Source organism: Xiphophorus maculatus, chromosome 2 (assembly GCF_002775205.1).
Source record: "Xiphophorus maculatus strain JP 163 A chromosome 2, X_maculatus-5.0-male, whole genome shotgun sequence".
NCBI classification, from domain to species: domain Eukaryota; kingdom Metazoa; phylum Chordata; class Actinopteri; order Cyprinodontiformes; family Poeciliidae; genus Xiphophorus; species Xiphophorus maculatus.
In genome coordinates, this window is record NC_036444.1 from 5,451,233 (window position 1) to 5,474,555 (window position 23,323).

General features: G+C 37.2%; 1 protein-coding gene across 11 annotated transcripts in view; it reads right to left on the minus strand.

Moving 5' to 3' along the window:
• The window catches only part of LOC102238101 (pleckstrin homology domain-containing family A member 5-like), a 114,486-nt gene that overhangs the window by 21,928 nt on the left and 69,235 nt on the right, over nt 1–23,323 (minus strand). For 8 of the 11 annotated variants that reach the window (XM_023343715.1, XM_023343729.1, XM_023343698.1 and 5 more), the window contains 10 exons: nt 21,178–21,289; nt 19,707–19,811; nt 17,403–17,475; nt 12,159–12,259; nt 10,600–10,715; nt 7,001–7,507; nt 4,405–4,885; nt 3,500–3,583; nt 1,708–1,827; nt 176–229 (listed from right to left, as the gene is read on the minus strand). In XM_023343715.1, coding sequence (XP_023199483.1) covers nt 176–229; nt 1,708–1,827; nt 3,500–3,583; nt 4,405–4,885; nt 7,001–7,507; nt 10,600–10,715; nt 12,159–12,259; nt 17,403–17,475; nt 19,707–19,811; nt 21,178–21,289 — 1,753 coding nt within the window. Of the gene's footprint in view, nt 1–175; nt 230–1,707; nt 1,828–3,499; nt 3,584–4,404; nt 4,886–7,000; nt 7,508–10,599; nt 10,745–10,998; nt 11,783–12,158; nt 12,260–17,402; nt 17,476–19,706; nt 19,812–21,177; nt 21,290–23,323 lie in introns of those variants that run through there. The other 3 variants (XM_023343758.1, XM_023343735.1, XM_023343746.1) reach the window with 2 other exon arrangements.

The window sequence follows — 23,323 nt, forward strand, 5'->3', positions numbered from 1 at the left end:
GGAAGGAAGGAAATTAGGATGGATGAAAGGAAAAACTAAAGGCTTTAGATAAAAAAAACTACATAAATGTAAAAATTTTGTATATAAGAGAAGAGAAAGTACTGATAAACACAACATTTAATTAGTTCAGATCATCATCACAGGAAGGAGTCCATGCATTCATGCACTACCCCACCTGATTGTCCAAATACATGAGGTTCCTTTGGAGGTGATGGGAGAGAATGTCGTTCTACAGTCGGCAGCAAAGCAGTGGAAAGAGAAAGGAATAGAGTGAGAAAAAAAGAAGTCCTTTTATTACCAGGATGCGTCTCTTTTTTACTTAGGAACCACAGAACCATGTCATGTATCCAAATATAGCCACAGAGAAAAGGAAGCAGGACAAGCCGATGTGGAGAAAGCAGGTCAGGCACCATATAAAACTGTAGAACGTGACAACATGAGTCTGCGACTGGATGTGTGCATTATGACAAAATGGCCCCATGCAGCCCTAACAGTACAGGAAGATAAATATGAAAGAGACCAAACAATGAAGAGTGAAAATTATCAACACACAAAGATAAATTATTGGGCTCTACCGTTACAAAGATAGCATATTTTATTTAAAATAATGCCTTATTGCTTTTGGTTAGGCCAAATAAAATCAATTAATTGCATGATAGATTAAAATAAGATAAATAATATCCATTGTTTTTCTGTTTTCACTCTTTCGTCCAAAAAATGGATAACAAAAGTCTTCAGTCTGTTTTTTTATCAATATTGAAGATTTATTGCGTTAAAATAATTCCCGGTAACACTTTTGAAGAAATGTGCATAAATCTGAAATAACAGAGTTCAGCCTGATCTCTGGTTTCCAGCTGTAATAACTGAAGCTGTGTGTTGACTCTACATCGTTCCTCTTTAGGTCCAAAATAATAACTTCAGTTTTGTTTCTGATCAGCTGGAGAAAGTTTTGGTACATCCACACATTTATCTGTTCTAAGCATCTGTTCAGTGATTGGATGTTTCAGAGTCACCTGGTGACATCGTAATGTAGAGCTGTGTATCATCCGTGTAGTTATGGTGGCTAATATTATTTCCTGTTATAACCTGAGCTGGTGGGAGCATGTAGATATTAAGTAAGAGGGGTCCTAGTATTGAGCCTTGGGGTTCTCCACATGTGACTTACCTATTGAAACAAAGACATCCCTGTTCTTTATGTAAGATTCAAACCAGTTGAGTGCTGGACCAGAGAGTTCGACCCAACTCTCCAGTCATTCCAGTAATACGTCATCGTCAACAGTGTCAAATGCTGCACTGAGGTCCAACAGAACCAGCACCGTGGTTCTTTCACAGTCTGTTTATATGGATACATTCATAAACATTCTCCATGTTCACTAAAGGTGTTATATCAGTCTCATGCAAACCTCTTCAAATGAAGTGTTACCCAATCTTCTCCTATATTGTGCTGAAAAATTATTTGTTAGTTTTGTCTTATTTTAAGTCTACTAGAAACTAGAATTACTTGGTATTATTTTGTGTTTTTGCAGCATATAATTTAAATATGACTTCCAAACACAACAAAGAGTCATTTTCCGAGCCTATAGTGTGTTGGTTCTGACTCGGCCATGCATGAAGACCAACCAAATCTTCTGGACGAAGATGGATCATGAGAGTGGGTGGAGATGGCACATACACCACACGCCATCAGAGACGACCCTGGGGCCTGACCTTTGGGTTGTTGTGATCCATGTTTAGTTGCATAAGCTGTGCTACAGTGTGGTCCCGGATACTGTTTAGCTCTGCTTGCTGCCGCCGCAGCTTTATCAGCAGCAAAGTCAGTTCCTCAGGCTGCAGGGAGGGCGGAGAGAGGAGGGGACACATCCACAATGAAACAGGGACACACCGTCAGGGAGAGGGAAAGAGAGGAGAAGTAGGGCTGCAACTAACGACTGTTTCAGTAATCGATTAATCTATTGCTTATTTGATTAATCGGATTTTTAAAAAAAGGCTCATTGTGTAGACTTTTCATTTAATCACTTGAGTCTTTTTTTAGACAAGATTAAGAGATGCATTCAGTTCTTTTTAAAAAAAAAAAAAAAAGAAAGTACATTCTCTACTCCCTAAAATGCAACAACAAATCATTCCTCTAGTGAACGCTCAATCATTTGTAACAAAGTATTCATCTGAACTAAAATAAATACTTTAAATAATGTGAAAAATTCAGCCTGTTCTGCTTGACTTAACATTAACACAGTGCAGGACAGATTTATTAACTATTTTTTGGATATCAAAAGGTGCTTAATAAGAACGTTTTAGAATTTTAACCAGTTGAAGCTAAAACTAAGACACTTGAGGAGTTCAGGGTGGAACATGCACTGCAAAAACAGAAAATCTTACTAACTATTTTGTTCTAGTATAAATACCTTAATACACCTTAAATCTGACACAACTTACAAGTAAATTTTCAGCAAGATGTAGGAGCTTTGTTTTAAGTCAATAATTCCTTACTGTTGATGAAAAAGTACCAGTTCCACTGGCAGATTATTTCACTTATAAAAAGAAATTTTTCCCATGTTAGAAATTAAATAATCTGCCAATGAAAGTAGAACTTTTTCATCAATTTTAATGAATCATTGACTTAAAACAAGTTCTTATATCTTGCTGAAAAGCTACTTGTAAGTTTTTTTCTCTTATTTCAAGTGCACTGAAATATTTGCACTAGAAACTAGATTAAAAATACTTGGTAAGATTTTGTGTTTTTGTATTATATTTACAGACAAAGGTTATTTTTTATCTTGAATAGAAAATGTATACATTTTTATAGAGTTCTGGCATAATCACTGCTCCGAGTATGTTGTTCTTTCAACAAATAGCCTTTTGTTAAGTGTATATACTCCAGTTAATGATTAATCAATTAGTAGATGATTATTTCAATAATCGATTAATCACGATTAATCCTATTAATCATTAATCACGATTAATCCTATTAATCGTGATTAAATAGTAAAGGAAAGAGTACACCAGGATAGGAGATTTAGAGGAATTTGTGTGCATGTCCCGGTGTCGGGTTTTCATGCACATTATCCGACATGCTATTCCAACTGGAAGAACACAAGCTTTTTGCATTTGCTAAAAACAGAGGAGTAAGCATGTGCTGCAGAATCCAGGTCACACTTCACCAGCTCTATCAAAACATAACATTGTGTGCAGCGTTGACATAAACTCCTGATCTGGCTTAGAGAGTTGTGAGTGACATGGGGGGGGTTTAAGTCTCCTCTGATGTGAGGCGAGCCTTAGGAGCTCCTGAAGAGGACGGATGCTAAATCCTTCAACTTGGAGCGCAAAACTGAGTGAAACAGGAAGAGGGAGAGGGGACGCTACGTGACAGAAATAGCACTGTTTTGAACAAAGTGAGGTTCAACCCAAACCGTGAAACCTTAAAGTATTTCAAAAGAGCTGCAGACGTATAAACATTTACAGTCTGACACGAGGAAGAGACTCGGCACAGATGAAGACTTACAGTTTTGCTTTGAAGAGATTGGGCAGTGATAGTCTGGACTGGGATCCCTGCAGGCAGCGATCGCCTGTCGGGAGGGTAGGCGTACTGCAAAACACAGAGGGACAAGAAGAAGAAGAGTTTTTTAATAATTTACATCAAGACTAAAATCTGTCCTATAATAAAGACTCAAAACAATCTTCTATATCTTGCTGAAAGGTTCATTTTAATTTAGTTTTGTCTTATTTCAATCATAATAAGATATTTGCAGTAGAAACCAGACAAAAATACTTGGTCATATTTGGTGTTTTTGCAGTGCAAAGGTGTGTGAGATGTGTTGTGGACGTGTTTCATGCAGAAATGTGCTTTGAAATGTTATTTTGTTTCAACTAGTCCACTTCCACTAACTGGTTGCTTTGTATCTGTAAGCATCATAAGAACGAAACGTTTTTTAGAATTATTGTATTACAAAAATCTATGGAAGAGGATCAGAGTGAGTCGGGGAAAAAAGGATCATTTTTTCTCAGAATTTTGACTTTTCATCAAAATGTAAAGTTTTTTTCCCCGAATTATGTCTTGGACCTCAGAATTTTTACTTTTTAGTTCTTAATTTAGACTTTTTTTTCATAGTACTTAAAGGTCAGAGTTGTGAGTTTTAATCAGATTTCGATGTCACAATTCTGATTTTTAAAATTCTGTCAGAATTAATCTTCTGACTTTAATCAGGGGATTCAAGTCAGAATTTTTTATTTTTCAGTGGCCCTAATCTTCCATAAATATCTACCCAACTTTCACCAGAACTACTTCTCCAATGTGTTTAGTTCTCCTTTGCTTACATTCACTTCATGTAACCTTTTCAAAGACACACAATCTAAAGCCACAGCTATTTATAACATTCTGAGATAAGATATAAAAACTGTTTGAGAGACCTTGTTGACTTGCGGTCGCTGCCGTCTGTCGATGCTCAGGTCTCTCCTGTAGACCGGAGAGGCGACCTCTGACCTCGCGTTGGCCATGTTGTAGGATCTCATCGGAGAGTAGGCGCCGTACATGGACAGCGATCCGTGTGAAGGTGAGGGGGGGATGGAGTGGCTCAGTGCGGCGTGCTCTGACAGGTTTATCATGGTTTTGGGGCTGGCCATGTTGCTGTAGAGCCCCGACTGCCGGCTGTAGGCCTGCCTCTGCTGCCACTCGTACAGCTGCCACATGGTGTCGTCTCGCATGGAGCGGCGCTTCTCGGCGGCCGAAGAGCCCAGGGCTTGATCGTAGAGCGAGGGCGACATGCTGCAGATGCTGTCCCGCTGGGCCATGCTGTTCCTGGGCATGCTGCGGTAGCCGTCTCCATAATGAGGAATGTAGGGAGTCCGATGGCTCGGCATGTTTCTAGGCAGAGTCTGGTATGAGGTGACGCTACGGAGAAAAAACCCCCACAAAAAAATATGAAATAAGGTAGGAGGAAATGTTACACAATGTTTAATAAATAAATTCAGCTTAAAATATTTAAAGTTTTATTGTTTTCTTTTGAATAAACACAAAAACACTAATAACTTATAAAGAAGTTGAGATATGTACTTATTTACAAAAATATTAAACTTTCTTGAACTTCCAAAAGAGCGTAATGAGTGGTCTTTGATAAGCTTGCACTGATTGTCTTCTGGTCGATTACCAATTTTTAAAAAGCCTGACCTGCCGATTCCAATTTTGGCCGATACCAATTTCTTTACTTTTTTTTGTCTGAAAAGTTGGCAATAGTAACATTTGTTATTGTGACAGGCCTATGCACAACAAAATAAAAGAACATAACTTCACTACAAAAACCTGTACTTCAAAATAACATTAATCAAATACAAAGTATGGTGCAGAAAAGTTTTTCCTCAAATAAACAACAGAAAACAGTTGTAGCCTCACAACACCAGATTCAGACAAATCAAACATTCATGTGACAACACGGCTAAAAAAAGCCCAACTTCCTCGCTTGGTTCAACGTCAGAGCGGTTTGCATCGGGAGAGGTTCACATAAAGGCTCCCTGACAGATCCAGGCTAAAGCGCTTGCTGGTCTGTAAAACTCAGCAGCAGCATTTAAAAAGACACGTGACTGCATGGAAACTACACATCAGCTTGGAGGAGACAAACCGTGTTGGAAGAGAGGAGCAGAGGGAGGACTGGACATGGACAGATCAAGCTTTCTGCTGCTTTTCTTTATTTATTAAAAAAATAGTTATAATATTAAATAGTACACACTAGTAGGTGGGTTTCAACAATATAAGAATATGAATAATACTCATATGTAATGCTAGAACAAGATGTCTTTACCTCAGAATGTATCTAAGCCTTTGGATTCTTTTCAAATTGTATTTTTTGTAAATAAATGCACGAAATCCTCTTTTTTAAAATAGATTTAAGAGAGGTTAAAGATGTCCCATAGTGTCAATGATAAAAAAGAGAAATAGAGACAAACTGTCAGCCAATTTTCTCAATAAGTGGACAGAGGAAGTTTATTTTTAACTAATTAAAACTGAGATCCTCCCAGTTGACCAAGAAAAGGCATTTGTGTATTCCCACTGATAATAACTGATAGACTCCAGTGGATAGAGTCAAAGTGTTTACACTGATTGAATGAAGCTGAATATCTTCATTTTTCATGGTACAGAATGTGTCAAACTCAGGTCATGGTTGATTATTTGTAAACTGTTATGTTTGAACACTATGGTAAACCAAAAGTTCCACAAATTGCGACTTTTACTGTGCGTCTGGTTAAAAAGCAAAAAACAGCTGCTTTGAAACCCCCAACCCCATATATGGTTATGGATACAAAACATAGCAAAAATCCCATCAAAATGACATTTTTAGACCACCCTGTTAACAGCAAAACATATGCTATTGATACGCCTCATTCATTTATTTATTAATGATGGCATTCAGTGACCTAAGTGGCATGTTTTTCATTGTGAAGAAAGTGATCTTAAAACAGCTAACAAAAAAAAAACTGTCAAATTTTATGGCATTCTGACTCATAAAACAGTATTTTTATGCTTGACTTTTTAAAAGACGGATGATAAATGTGGTGACTTGCGGCATTTTTGGCTTTCCGTAGATACCAATGAATTATGTGGTTAAGAAGTCATACATGAAAAAATGTTTTATCAACAAGATTAGGACTAGGGCCATATTAAAAAAAAAAAAAAGATTAAAATCAAAATTCGGAGGAAAAAGAATTCTGTGAAAAAATTAAAATTCTGAAAATCTCAGAATTCTGAGATTAAAGTTAGAATTCTGAGGTTTTTTCCAGTGGGCTGAGCCAGGACGCCATAAAACATGCCAAGAATCCTATAAAAAAAATCTGAGACAGTTATCTATTAATATTTTACCAGTGTGTTATTGGGTTTTATCAATACATCCTGGCACAAACAGACCTTTAAGAACTGTCATGATATTAATACGGCCCAAAGTGAGTTTGACAGCACTGACCCAGAGTCACTTATAGTCCAGAGAATACGGTAAACGCTCGCAGTCTGTGACCCTACCTCCTGGCGTCGTCGTCCTGACCCCGTCCTCTTTGCGTGCGAACCCACTGCTCCAGTTGCTGCATAGAGCTGGTTCTGCTCAGGTTGCGTTCCGGTTCGCTGATTGGACTCTGCTGGACAGGAACCCCGGTCCCGTTAGCCTTACAGGGCTCTACTGATCCATTTACTTGGGGGAGGTGGAGCGTCCTGTCCGTCTCGTTTGGCGTCTGGGGCGAGGACATGTTGGCTTTAATGGCCGCCGCCTGGTCCGGCTGCAGCTTGATGCTGCTGATCTTCGTGAGGGGTCGCTCGCGCTCGGCCCCGTCCTTCTGGAAGCCGTAGCGCTCGGCGTCGCGCTGCTTTCGCTCGTCTTGCTCGTTGCTGGGCGTTACAGCCGCGCTGCGCTCGCGGTCAACTTGAAGGTTGCGTTCGTTGTTTTGGATCTCTGGCTGTGTAAGCGGCGGCTTGTGGTTAGCTACTTGACTGATTTCTTTGGGTCCACACTCTTCCACTTTTAGCTTGTCCAGCCTTTAAAAAGGACATGAAGGAAACTGTTAAATAACAAATAGAGAACCCTTCAAGATCTTTTAACCAGAAAGAAGTTTTAGATTAATTAGCTATGTAACTTTTATAAAAATGTCAAAACTGTCACAATGTTGCGACAGTTTGCTATGAGACAGATAATATGATAAAAGATTGATCTCCTCCTTGTCCTGCTATTACCGTCTGAATTAATGCACCACTCCCAACCAAAAACAAGCAATCAGAACCAGAAGGCAGGTCTTAGTGCTGTCCATTCCCAACCAAAAACAAACAATCAGAGCCAGAAGGCAGGTCTTAGTGCTGTCTATCATCCTCATGTACTCGCTCCTCAATGCGCTAATAGCGGTGAAACAACTTATTGTTACAGGAAAACCGTTTATCTGCCGTTATTGGTGGCTACGCTAACTAGCCTGAGCATTCAAAGCAGCAGCAGAGAAATAGAGTAACTTAAAAAAGAACTAATAAATAGTTCTTACCGTCACTTTTATCGCTACCACAAAATATTGTGATAAAACTTTAAGTCTACATCGTCCACCTGTATGTCTGACTGACACTAGGTTTGGATGAAACATAAAAAAAATGCTTCTTGTAATTATTTTAGCAGATACAACTTCAAGCTATAACTGAGTAGAAGTCAAAATGTTTCTTCCAGCTGCCAGAGAGAACCAGGCGTTTAAAAGCAGATCAGATATCTAAAATAAAACCTTGCCTCCACCCCATCGTACCTCCCATCTTCCTCCCCTCCAGAAAGTTTTGTGCCTCTTTATGACCTCCAGAGATGCATTCAGAGGTGAAAAACTTCCCAATTTGCTTAGCCTCTGACACGCCCAAGGTCAGAACTTCAAAGTTTCAGCCGTTTCTTTGAGTGACGCGGCTCAGTGGGTTACCAATAGGAGAGCAGAAGAAAAGACATTCCTTCAGAGTTTCCACTCAGACATTTTTAAATAGTAACACTAGTCACATAATGTCTTCTCCAGCTTCCTGTGACTCAGTTAACTACCCAGAAGACAAGCTGGACCTTAGATGTCTGTATTTATTCTACTGTGGACACATTCTATTTTTTCTAGGTTGATATAAAAGCTGCTATGCAAACATATTTATATCAATTTTGTCACAAATACAATGTATTCTTCTTCTTATTTATTTATGTGATGAACAAACAATACATAGAGCTTTATTGTCAAGCAAAATAGGAATCTGAAAAGTGGGTCAGCATTTGCATTCAGCCCTCTTAAGTCAAGTTAAGTTTTTCTGTGTAGCACATTTCAGCAACAAGGCAGTTCAAAGTGCTTTACACTTTGAACTGCCTATTAAATCTTAATATTTTCTATTAAGATCAATTAAACCAATAGGTGATCAAAAATCATTACATTCACCGTAGAGTATGACAGAAATCAAATCAATACAATTTTATAAGCTTTGTTTGTCCACAAACTCATCTGAGTTCAGCTTCTATGCACCAGAAATCTGGATCAAATTTCAAGAAAACTGACAAACAGCCAAAGCACTGAGTTTCTTTAAATGACGGTTACAAACCCGACGTGTTTTAATAACTGGAACATTCATCTACATATTTGCTGGATTATTTTGATATTAGACAAAATGTTCATTGTTTCATAATTGACGACTGTATGATGTTTGAATGAAGTAAAGCATTTTGAGCTGACTTGTTGCTGCAATATGTTATACAAATAAACTTGACTTAACAGATCAGATTTTTTTCAAATGTGACCCAGGCCACTTGGATTTCTGAGGCGTATTGGATCTTTTCAAATGTGACCAGAGTCTCAACGTCCATGTTCCGTTCATCCGACCGGAACAACATTGATTAGTCACAATAATCAATAAATATATTAATCGCATAATAAATGAAAACAAACTCAATAATTTCCATTGGCATGATTTATCATTCATCTCTTTTTTGCTCTCTTTCTACCAAAAACTGGACGATAAAAGTCTTCAGTTTGTTGCTTTTGTTTCATCTAGCTTTTTTTTGAAGGACAATTTTGTTTGCAGACTTCAAAATTCATTTTATCTGTTGCTTATTTATTTATTTTTGAGATATTTAAAATGTCTGCCAGTTCCAGTGTTAAATGTTCATTAGAAGTTAAAGATTGCTGGTCTTTGAGGATGTGTACTTGCATTAGTATTAAGCCATTACCGTTATATTACTTAAAAATGACCTCAAAACAACAATATTATCGTTTATCACAATAACTTCTGGAACAATTTATCATCCAGCAAAATTTGTTATTGTGACAGCCATATCATTGGTACTCAACAAACGTCCATATTCTGCGTCCTGACACAAGCAAGCGAGAAGAAAAACAGCAACCATGGCGAACGGTAATGAGGATAAAGTTGTTAATGTGTTGGCTCCGGCTGGGTAACAACTTTAAAATCCTAAGATGTTTACTTCCACAAGCACCGAGCACTTCTTCTTCTTTTACGTTTTACGGCATTTGGAAAAACACTGAGCACGTTCTCTGTGTGCGACGTTATGGCGCCTTCTACTGCGCATTTTCAGGTTGTTTGCCGTTCACACAGGAAATCACGTACAAGGCGCATTTATTTGGAAGCGTGACGACCACACAGAAAAAATCTGATTTCACAAAAAATCGGATTTGGGTCACTTGAGGTTGCAGTGTGAACGTAGCCTAAGTCAGTGAGAATGATTATCATTGTCTTCAAGAAGCACCAGGACCGCAAACTAACATGCCCACATCCTGAATGCGGCTTTGTCCTCTTCATTGCTTTAAAAAAGTTAAAAATACAACAACACAAACCAGCTGAAAAACATGGAAGAATGGCAGCTTCTTAAACTAGCCAAGAGACCAGAAATGTCAAAAGTGGGTGTTGAGCTGCTGCCAAAGACCTTAACAGGATTAAACAGGGGGATTTAAAAGTACTCTCTTCCAGCATTTATGCAAGAAAAGAAGGGGAAAAATCAGGGTGGAGAAGCAAACTAAGAAAAGAGGAGTCATTAGGGAATGTTTTTAAAAATCTCCTCAAAGATCTGGTTTCTTTTCTCTGCTACAAACTGCAGCAAAGTGCCCATTAATGAAGCTCTGACAAACCTTTTGGTCGGGTCTGAATGCACATTCGCAGCATCTGTCATGACTTTCATCCACGATTCCATCTCTTTTCCAGTGTCAGTGCAAAAATAGTACGTCCGCATGTTGGGATGTGTTGCCTGAGAAGTTTGAAGGACAGGACTATTACCTGAAACCGACAGAAAGAAGCATTTTAGCCTTCATCTGCAGACAATTTGCTTCAAAATAAGCCAATAACAACTGCTGCCGTTATGCATGTTCTTTTTAAATAAGTGATATGTTAAGCAGAGATGGATTGTGAGACACTGCTGACTGCGACCATCTGTGCCATGCAGATAAATCAAATCCTTGAGTCACTAAGGTTTCACGCATACCACCAGATTAGGGCAGTAAATCTGCATTGTACAATACTGTAGGACTCACCGTGCAGTGCATTGTGCAGATAACATGTTGTTCTTCTGTTCCCTCGCAGCGAACAAACCGAGATATTGTGAGAATCCAAAACAGAGACAAAGAACATTTACTCAGCAACCTCAATATCCTGTTTACCAACGTTTCAGAGCAAGAAAAGAACTGTTGTTTCACTAATTCACCCCAAATAGTCTTTAAAAATGACAGAGTCGATAAGGACGAGGAGAATGTAATCAACAAATCATCTCATTCCTGCATTGAGGAGGTTGTGCCCTGTGTTCTACGGTTTTCCTGTTTTCCTAAACTCTCTCTGTTTTATCCTGAGTGCAAGTTGGAAAAGCAGCACACTCTGTGGTTAGACAGACCTTCAGCAGACTCCTGAACGTCTGTGTTCAGCTGTTTTTGGCCATGGCAACTTCGTTGTCTCCAAGGGTTTGTGAGGAATGCACCGCTGCTATATACATCACAAAGTTTTTGAAGAAAAGCATCTTTCTACGAATATAATGACCAAAGTCATGCGACATATTTAACATAAAAAACAGATTGGATTTCTTATGTAATCAGCTTAAAATCAGTTTGCAAGCTTCCCTAAATTAAAGATTTATAGTAAGGCTGCAACAAACAATTATATTAGTTAGCGATAATTCTGATAATTGATTAATCAGAAAAAAAATCAACACATTCAGAAAATGTTCACCCTTTTAGATTGTACTAAAAGACGCAAATGAACAAATAATTATTTTTTTAAAAGGTTATTGCCTAAAATGCAATAACAGCAAGAGATTTGGGTATAACATATTTACAAACAGAGGTTGTTGTTTTTTTTAAAATCAGAAATAATGTAAAATAGATATATTTTTTCACTGTTTTGGCCTAATTACTTATCTGAGTGTGATGTTATTTCAGAAAATTGCCTTCATTATACTCCATAAATTAGTTGACGATTATTTTAATAATCGATTAATCACAATAAGTCCGATTAATCATTTCAGCCCTAATTAATATTGCAAAAAAGTCACATAAAACAGTTTAAACAATCTCTAAAAGTAAAAATGTATTGCTAGTGGAAAACCTACAATAACTTAAAGCTTCTTTCTTTTCTCACTGAAAACCTCATAGAACTTAATTTTTTTAATTTAATTTTGCTCTAACTTTGAAAGCAATGGACAAACCTTGAAAGCAAATTTTCTATTAATGTGATCGTCCACAGACAACAGAGAAATCTGAAAGCTGGGTAGGAGGATGCTGCCGAGAATTCCCTCCTCTTTTTCATCTGCAGAGAAAAACAAAGAAAGAAACAAAATAAAAACAGGTCATTTTCTTAAAAGCTTGGTGGAAGAGATTCAATGTAACTAATCTACTGACAAACTTGGTGAAAAAATGCAAAAAGCCTTAAATTAATTACAACTTTTATTGCTGCAGCATAATCTCAGACCGAAACATTTAGAAAAATACAAACTTTAATATGTGCATTTATTGACTGTGATTGGAATTAATAATTTGTACAATTCTCTTTTTTCCAATAGGACAGAAATTTTCCCCTCCAAAATCAATTTCACAAATTTGCACAATATTTCTGGATCCTCTCTTGTGCCACAGATTTTCTATCCGATTAAGTATTGAGGACTGGCAGACATGTTGGATTCTTGACAACCTTTTTTGTCTGAATTTGGCCCAATTATTCTGGATCATTGTCTAATTAAAAGACACACTGATGACTTACCTTATCTTTTTTTTTTTTTGGCAGAGGTCACCAAAGTTTTTAAGTTAACCTATTATGCTTCCTTGAACATGACGAAATCTATTGTTTTCGTCCTCGTTTTTTGCACAAAATCATTCTTACATAATGAGATTTTCGTCTGGTCAGTTCTGACTATTTTGAACTGTTTTAGGGCCTCTGTCACTTTAAATCCAAATAAGCTGCTTCTGGCCACACTCCCTCTTCCCCAACTCAAAGTTTACACTTGCAGGTGAAAATGGCTGCAAACAGATGTGCAATTATACAACCGTACATCTTTGAAAAGCAGAAGTAGAGCCTCCTGCACAACCAACAGGAATGCAGCAATTGGTTTCTAGATGGTAAGTAAACAACATAACACTTGTCTTTTCCAGCAACCATTGCACAGTGCGTACAGGAGTAAAACCATCTGACCAAACGTGCTGGAATTCCATTTAGGTTGCTAGGTAACGGCTTCAGCAAAAATTTGTGATGTTACATTCCGAAGGTTTTTGTAACAGCTAATTTTCCAGACACTAGAAAACATTAACTTATTAGCACAAAATGGAATTACAATGTTATTAATTAATTTTAGAAGTTCGTTGAAACTGATCAATTTAGAAAAGTAAGGTATAAAATAACGTAACATTCTGATTACATTTAGGGGTAACAAAAAAGCTGTGTGATTGATCAAATTAAAAATCCGTTCTCACAATAAAAGGCTTAATCCTTCCTTGCAGTTACATCTGTTCTGAGTTTATGAATTTACCAGATGTGGCAGCAAATTTCTCCTTGTCTGCAGGTAAACGGCTTCAGTTGCTTAAAGCTTTAGTTTCCTAAAGTTGTCCTGCAGCTAAGTCAGACATTCAGATTTATTACTGAAGCAAGTGTCAGCTGTTAATCCAACATGACGGTTCAAAGTGTAGCTACACATCAAGACTCTTTCTCTGCTGCTTTTTCTTATATACAGTATATATATCTATATATACAAAAAAAACACACACACACAACCGCAGAGATGTGTGCAGAACAAAAGCAGCCTTTTGGGATTCCTGGGTGAACAATAATAATCTTAGCAGATAACAGTTGTACAGCTGAGGGAGCAAAGTTAAGAACCTGGCTGCCTACTCACTGCTGATGGATACATTTTTTCAACATTTCCGTCTAGATAAAGCCTCTAAGCCTCCTGCTTTCTGTGGCGTTTGAAAGCCTGTGGGCGGAAAGGAGGTGGCAGGAATTATATACTGGAAATAACACAGACTAGACGTAATATTGATCAGCACAAGTGATGAAGACGAGGAGGTTCAGAGGCAGCATTCAGAAACACAGCTGAGATGTGAATTCAGTCAAAGAAATCTACATCAGAAACATATTTTCTTACTGTGGCATAGAAAAAAGGCTACAGTGAGTCAAACAGTGGTGACCAAAACGGGGGGTACAGGGGGCCATGAGCCCCTCTTGAAAAATGCTGCATTATGTTCATGCTATAGAAAGACATATAGAGTGATCTTCGTTCTCTGAAAAATTTTAGAATTAATTAAGTAATTAATTATGAACGTTTTTATTTTTTAGCTCTGCCCCCTAAATCTTTTTCTGGCCTGGTCTGTCCATTTCTACAAAAATGGACAGACCAGTGACACCCTGTTCTCAGGGTGTCACTGGAGTCAAGCTCCAAACAACAACAAAAAAACACATTAAATTTGGTTGTAAATACTATTAAAATCCAAGTTTAACTAATAGAGATGAATCGATCTGATATCAATATTTGTACCGGTCCTGATATAAAAAAATTGTAATATCTATTAACATCTGGAGGCGAACACAAGACCTGAATACACGCATAAGGACTGCTGCTGACTTCAGCTGTTTGAAGAAAAATGTATGTAACTTTTGTGGATTTATCTATCTCAACTAAATTTGATCATAGGTGTAACTTCCTGAAGGACTGGTGTGGACATGTCCCCACCAACTCTGGCAGGAAGGGGACAGCACCCACCAATATTTCCTTCCCCTTTTTTTCTTTATGTGCCTGCATCTATGTAACTCGGCAGCAGCTGCACGTTGTATTCAAAGCATTAACAGCCAGGTAATGCTTTTTAAAATTCCTTTGTAAAACGTAAATGGCAAGTCCGCTCAGTGATCCTTAGTGGATTGGACATTACGTGCCTTATTACTGTGAGCTACATGCGCTGTTGCTTTACATTGAGTCCGGAATATCAGTGGTCGGGGAAACGACACAATCAACCAAAGAATCTGAGAAGGGGACGCAAAGTTTTGAGATTAACTGTCAAGACTACGATAGCAAGATAACAAGGTCTAAGGGGATCACATTTCACAGGTCAGTAAAAAGCTTTAATTAAAAAATATATATAAAAAAAGTGGAGAGTATGTTAGTAACGCTAGCTTAACTTTTATCACCTTAACATGCACTCTTGCTGCGCAATTCGGAGTATTTTGGTTCAATTTACACAAAAACAAGGAAGTGCAGGTGTTTAAGTTAGCTAATCAACAACCGCTAATGTTCATTCATCACTAATGATCGCAAAATGGAAATTCAAAAACATAAATCTGCAATGAACAGAATGTTCTGTTTGGTGTTTTTATGTCCCTTTTTTGTGGGGGAAATGTTTTTTTTTTGTGTGTGTGTGTGTGTGTGGGCGTGTGTGTGTGTGTGTGTGTGTGTTTGTCTTAATTCCTGATGCACTTGAACATAATCTGTGCTCTGTGCTCCCTGGGCTGTTGTTTATAGGTTGCCTTGGCAGCGAGTCTGCGTGTGACCTTAAGCTGACAGGCTGAGAAAAAAAAATAATACAATCACCCATTTTTCTACATTTTTCCCAGGACAAATTGCATCATTTGTTCATAGAACGTGGCGATATTCAGAGCAATCATCAAATAGGATGAAATATTTCATGAAGCATAAAGAGCCAAAGTTTGTTAAATTTTAAATCATGGCTCCTATCAGGTAAAATTAAATTATGGGCCATTATAAAGAGAAATTTGCTTTGTTCTCTCTTGTTTCTAGAACTGACAGAAACTAAACTATAGATTTATTAGCAGAGAGAATATATATTTTACATATCCAAACATCAGCATCTTAGCTTTAAGAAACATTTTATAGAATCCAGTAATATTCACCAACTGCTCCAACCAGACCCAAAAAAGGTTTTGCGTCTTTATTATTTGCTATATTAAAGACACATCATATCATCTGTTATGTGTAAGTCAGCAGGGCAAAAGGTTTTGCCAGCCAGATGAGGGACAACTGTGGAATCACAATCTCATAATTGAAAAATACAAAGTTTGTACTGACAAGGATTCATTTGGTCTACACAGAAGTTACTTATCCTGTTTTTGAAATGTTTAATAACATTTTGATTGCTACAGAATCTCATGTTGTTGATGTTCTTAGCACTTGATAAAATCAGACAATAAAAGGCAACTATGTGATAATTCTTCACAAAAAATATTACAAAATTGTAGGTAACCATTCAGCAAATACAGACTGATTCCATAAATTAGAATATGACTGAAAAGTTCCTTTGTCAGCAGTTCCATCACCAAGTGAAAGACGTTATATAGATTAATTAGATTACGTATGTTTTAACATGTTTATATTTTGTAGTATGTTTAATCCCTGCTAAAAGATTATTTTCGAAAGGTGCTATTAATCTGACAAGCCTGATCAGGACGTAATTTACCCTAATTTATTGAATAAGACTGTCTGGCATTCACATGTAAGTTTTGGTATTATTCTTAGCACTAGAAAAGAAAAGGCCTTCCAGTAACTGTGGGTGCATCATCACCCTACCCCCACCCACACACACCCTTGAATTTGATATTCATTGTTTTTGTGAACTAGCTTCTACTGTTTTACATGTGAAAAATGTAGTTGCTTTTCTGGCTCTGGGAGAAGCAATTTTTAAAGATGACCTACTATGCTCCCTTAAACATGTTAGCACAGGTCTATTGCCTACTCAAAATATGTTCAACACATTTTTGCACAAAATCATTCTTAAATAATGAGATTTTTTGTCTGCTCAGTTCTGATTATTTTGAGCTCCTTTAAGAGTGAGCTGTTTTAGAGTCTCTGTCACTTCAAATCCAAATACTGAATTTGGAGACTAAAGCAGGTGCTGCTAGCCACGACTTCCAACTCAACGTTTATACTCTCATGTGAAAATGGCTGCAAACATATACAACCATACATCTTTGCAAAGCAGAAGTAGAGCTCCCTGCACAACAAACAAGAATGCAGCAAGCGGATTCAAAATGGAAAGTCAACAATAGCAGCCATGGTACAGCGCATACAACAGTAAAACCAGCTGACCAAGCGTCCTGGAGATCAGCTTGGGTTGCTAGGTGACGGACGGAAATCCGTTGGGGTTGCCAGGTAACAGGTTGGGCTTTGCTGGTGCTGATTTGTGACGTTACATTTTTGAGGTGTTTGAAACGGCTCATTTTCCAGACACCAAAAAACATCTGGGCGGGTTATTTAAGCGCTTGGGTTGTTTTTAGAAGCACCAGAAACCCAAATGTAAGTATAAAAACATGAAAAATGTGAGTTTGGTATCATATGTACCCTTTAAGTCCTTTCAGTTTGTCTTGAAAGCTCATTTATTTAACAGAAAATATCTTAGAAATAAGGAAAAGTTTTGTGAGGTTTTGTAGGTAGGAGCAGTACTTGAGTTGGACTTACCTCTATAGTAGAACAGGCACAGGTCAGACAGGACAAACCACCTCTTTTTCCACAACTTCATGCCTGTGCTGTCCTGTAAATAAAACACAGGAAATTTCTGCTGTAATCCCTTCAGCTCAGGCATATGGATATGCTAAACAGACAGGGTTTGTTAGCATTGATGATAAACTCTGCTGTGTTTAAACTGATCTGCAGGCTGCAAAAGACAACATCTTGCACTGTGGGACTGTGTTTTAAGTGTAAACTGGTCCACTTTTCACTTAAAATCTCTCTATTTATGTCCTGGCACAGACTATTTTCTAATTTACTTTTAAAGAAGAGCCAACAAAATACAACAAACTAATCTTTCTCTACCAGTACTGGCTTTTAGAATCAGCTCAAAGAGCTTTTTAGTCTGCTGTGTAAAGAGTATTAGCCGGCCCTTTAATGGAAACTTGAGTAGGGTCCTTAATCGTAGATTTTATCCTGGAGACTAAAGCAGGAGGAGGGACTACAGCAACTCTGTCATTATGGTCAAACAGCATGTGGGCTGCAGTTTACCTTAAAGGAAACGTCTCCTCCACAACCCACAGTGTTTTACACATTAAGATCCAGGCGGATCCGAAACACAGAAGGACATCTTGTGTCTGTCTATTCACACACATTGCTAAATTTAACCAAACTCTTAAGGATTCATTTTACTGTGTGTTAAAAGTTCCTTAGGATTCACATCAATCACTGTGGCATGTTGATTTCCCAGTGGATCTGCTGCGGGGCTCCAGCTTTCCCTCGGCCGGGTGGAGTTCAATGGCTTTCAGGTTTCAATGAGGCAGGAAAATAAAAGTGCAAATCCAGCTTTTACTCAGGGTAGCAGATTTGTGAGTCTTTCGCACAATCTCCATCTCCCTGATTACGGTCTCCAAAGAGAAGCAGCTGCCAGCTGCAGCAAAATGAAACCGTCTCGTGTGCAGTCTTTATTACTACTTCCCTCGTTGCAGGGAAGTGCTGACATCCAATTTAGCCCAAAGTTGTTCGAAGCGCCACCTCTCAACCTGAGGCATGCAGCTTAGGTGTGATGTGTTTTAACAATGTCTCTGGACAAAACAACACTCACATTGTCCGAGACACAAAAAAACAAAACAAAAAAAATCCTCTCCAATCCTCTCTCTGCACAGTTGCTGCTGTGCAATTTGGGCAGTTATAAATTGGAGGATTAGATTCCATAATTAAGCGTTATTTATGTGCCACAGTGTTTTATTTTAATATTATTATGGATGTGAAGTTTGTCAAAATTGGTTTGGTTACTCTTCAAATTCATTCTGTTTAGTCAAATAGTTTATTTTCTCCAGACATTTATTGGTATATAAGTTATATGGTGCTATTAACTGTTAGTGGTTCCCATAGCAACCAGTGACTGACAGCTCCTCCCCATTTTTCTGTTCTGTAACTGTGGTATGTATGGAAGAGGAACGGGGCCACTGAAAAAAAAACAAAAAACAATTCTGACCTTTTTTTTCAGAATCTCAAAAAGTACATAATTAATTCAGAGCACTGAACGTCACGTGTGACTGAACGAACGCAGTGTGTTTCGCTGTTCAGAAAGTGGTCTTAACACAGCAAACAGAAAAACTGTGGGATTTTATGACATAGAACAGCACTTTTTGTGAAACTTTTTAACCAGACAGATTGTAAAAGTGGTCATTTGTGGCACTTTTGGCTTGCCATAGAATACCAATTAATTACGTGGTTATAATGTCACACACAGAGAATAACTGTTTTAGAGGATTAGGGCCACTGAATAAAAGAAATGACTTTTCTTGTCAGGATTCTGATAAAAAAGTCAAAATTCTCAGTTTAAAGCCAGATTTCCTTTTGGTTTTTTCAGTGGCACTATTCCTCTTCCATATGTACAGTATGTATTAGGATCCGCTCCTACATAGGATCAATAACTAAGTGTCACTAACATAACACATTTTTTTACAAGTGTTATGTGTCAACATCAAATTTAAGTTGACCATGTTTTGCATATACTGCATATATTATTAACTGTTCTCATAATTAATGTTGTACATTTTAGCTGTTTAATTTTACAACTGCTCTGTAAGCTGTCAATTGCTCTGACGTTTGTTCAGGTTTAATTATTGTATTTTATTTAACTAATAGGAAGAAGCAGAAGCTGCTGGATTAATGTTAACCACCAACTTGACTTTCTCTCGTTAGAATAAATACAGCAGATCTGAGTGTGTCTGTTGTTAAGTTAACAAATAATGCCATTTTATTTTATTTTCTGATTAAGTAAGATTAAATGTAACATGACATCCTCACCTGTTTGTAAAGCCAGTTTCTCTTGATTACTGGGGCGCTGGGATTCCGCCTGATGGAGTTGGATCGCTTCCCAAAGTTGTGAATCTTCTTAGACGGTCTTGAGGGCTGGAAAAAAATATTTTAACAAGAATTACAATTATTTTTAGTTAAATTATATATGCCTTTAATTGGTTGCTTGTGAAACTTTTCCACATTTTTCTACAATATAACCACAAACCTATATATTTAATTAGGATTTTATACAACCCAAGCAAATTACAGTGTGACTAAAAATAAAAGGTCTTCATTTCTTACAAATGGAAATCTGAAAACTGTGCTGTGCATTTGTGTTCATTCCTCTAAGTTTAGAACCAACAATTCACTGTAATTACAGCCACAAAAATTTGCAGAACATTTCTGCCTGCTTTCCACAACTACAGATTTAAATATTTGCTCGTTTTATTTGTAAATTAGCTAAAAGGTGACCTACAATGCTTCTTTGAACAGGTTAGGATAGGTTTATGGGCTGTACAAAACATATTTATTACATTTTTGTTGCACAAAAGCATTCTTAGTAAGATTTTAGTCTGCTGAGTTCTGTCTACTTTGAGCTCCTTTCAGATTGAGCTGTTTTAGGGGTTCTGTCACTTTAAATCCAAAATAGCTGCTAACGGCTAGATCTACTAGATATATTAAGGGTGTCAGAATAAAAGGGGCAGAACACAAATGTATGCCAACATTTCTATATTTCTTTCCTTCCACTTCACAATTATTCAGTACTTTGTATTAATTTATAACAAATATTCCAATAAAATACGTCAAGTTTGTAGCTAGTTGGGCTGCAACTAACAATTATGTACAGTTATCAATTAAACTATTTATTATTTGGATGATTAACTAATTAATCAGATTTTAAAAATTGCGGATTTTTCATTTAAGTGTTTTTTTACACTACTTAATGTGTGATTAAATTCTTTTTTACAATAAAATATTTAATTTCCTAAATTACAACAACAGCATTCTTTTAGTGTTGATTATTTGTAGCAAAATGTTCATCTGAAGCTAATAAATACATCTAACATTAACATATGAAATGCTCACCACTTCCGGTTTTACTTAAAATCAATACAGGACTGATTAATAATTGGTTAGAAAAAGGGTCTTTTTTGGGGTTTTTTTTACAGAGTTTGAACCAGGTGAAGCTAAATTTCTGCCACTTTAGTAGTTTTAAGTAGAACAAAATGCTTATTTTTTCATTCTAAAAGCAAAATTTATAAATTTCTTGTACAGTTTTGGCTTAATTACTGTTCTTAGAGTGTTTGCTCTTTAAGCAAGTGGCATTTTTTGAGTTTGTATACTCCAGTTAAGGATCAATTGATTACTAAATTAGCTGAATATTTCTACAATCGATTAATCACAATTAATTGTTTCTGCCCTACTTGTCAGATGTAATCGTTTGCCAGGGATTTTCATGATTCCCGTGATCACTTACTCTTCCTGCTGGACTGTTGGCGCAGTCGGGGATCGGTGTGTTGTTTGGGGCCTCGCTCATGGTGCTGATCGGCCGTTCCTTCTTCTCATTCGCTGGCACTTTGGAGGCAGTTCTAAACAACAAGACATGAAGACAAATCTTCCGTCGGTAAATACAGTGTGTACTGTTTCCAACTCATTTAGCGAGAGTCGCTCTCAGAAAACAGGAAAACTAGGAGGACACGGGGTAAACGCTCAGCTCCCCTCTCATTCCTCTGAAGTCAAAGCCCTCTGCATGATGAGATCCCAGCATGGGCTTATAAATCAAACCAATTACTCCCAGTATGTCGGGGCAGATAATTTTTCCAGTTCTCTGACAGTTTTATAGTAAATGGTTTGTGAGGTCTCTCCAAATGACAGACAGGGCTGTGGGTTTAAAAAAAAGGAAACAATGAATAATAAATACACAAACAAATAAATACACAAATTAAGTAAATGTCCTTAGGATTCGAATTCCAACATTTTTATGAGAGGAAATTATGAAAACCACCAGGAGAAGGACCGTATTGGAGCAGAAACCTACAATGAAGAAGGAAGCATCAAATCTAGAATTGATTTTCAGGATTGGAAAAAGAACAGTGTGTTCTAGCAACGAGTCGGTAACCAGCATCAAGGTATAATAAAATTTAGCATTATTGCTGCTTTATCCGCTGTAATGCTCCGACAGTTCAGGGGAGGCCAAACGTTTTGCTACATGGTATGACGGAGAATTAGGGATATACTTATTATTTTAGATATTTTGAGAATAAAGTCATAATAATAAAGTTGTAATAATATGATAATAAAGTTATAATGTGAAAATAAAGTCAAGATAATTATAAACTTGTACAAGAATAGAGTCGTACAAGAATAAAGTAATAAAATTACAAGGATAAAGCTGTATGAGAATGAAGTTGCAATAATATAAGAATAAAGTTGTAATGTTATTAGAACAAAGCCATAAAATTATGAGAATAAACTTGTATGAGAATAAAATTGTAATATTATTACTTAATTCTCATAATATTGTTACTTTATTCTTATAATTGGAGGACGTCACAGGGCGAGAGACTCAGAGAGGGATTTTACTCGACAGGGGAGAAATCTGGACTCTGGCGTGAACCTCCAGAGCCACATAAAGACGGTTAAAAAGTCGGCCTTCTATCACCTGAAGAACATTTCCAGGGTTAGAGGGCTAATGTCTCAGCCAGAGCTAGAGAAACTCATTCTTGTGTTTATCTTTATTCACATTGATTACTTCAACAGCGTCTTAACAAGTCTGCCTTAAAAAAATCTATCAGATTCAGAACGCTGCTGCTGGAGTTCTGACTAAAACCAGGAAGTTAGAGCACATCACCCAGTTCTAAAGTCCTTCCACTGGATCCCTGTAGCTCAGAGGATAGACTTTAAAATACTGTTGTTAGTTTAAAAATCACTGAACGGTTTAGCGCCACAACACATTAAAGATCTGCTGTTGTCATAGCAACCGTCCAGACCTCTCAGGTCTTCTGGTTCTGCTCTACTTCCCCAGAAGCAAACATGGAGAAGCAGCATTCAGCTTTTATGCACCACAAATCTGTAACAAACTTCCAGAAAACTGCAAAACAGTTGAAACCCTGGGTTCCTTTAAATCTAGACTAAAAATCCAGCAGGTTAGAGTTGCTTTTGAAACATAAGGACTGAAACATTAATCAACAATCTGATGACGGCACTTGGAAAAATGTAATGATTTTTATGTTTTTATGTCGTAAAGCAGTTTGAACTGCCTTGTTGCTAAAATGTGCTATACAAATACAACTTTATTGATTGATAACATTATGACATTATTCCAGTATGACTTTATTCACGTAATTTTATATTTTTTATTTTCTTAGCATGCTCCTCTTAACACTCCCTTGTAATTTAGAAGTAGTCACACATTACACGGATTATAAATTGACTTTATATTTATAATCCCTTATGAGTGAACATAATTCATGTCTTTTTTCCATTTCTTGTGCACCAATCCTGCCCCAACCCAAATAAGGAAAAACCAGGTATAAAAAACAATGGACGAAGAAACGTTAGTCAATGTGTTACAAGTTAAGGCAGAACTGAAAGAAGCAGCTACTTGACATCGTTACATACCT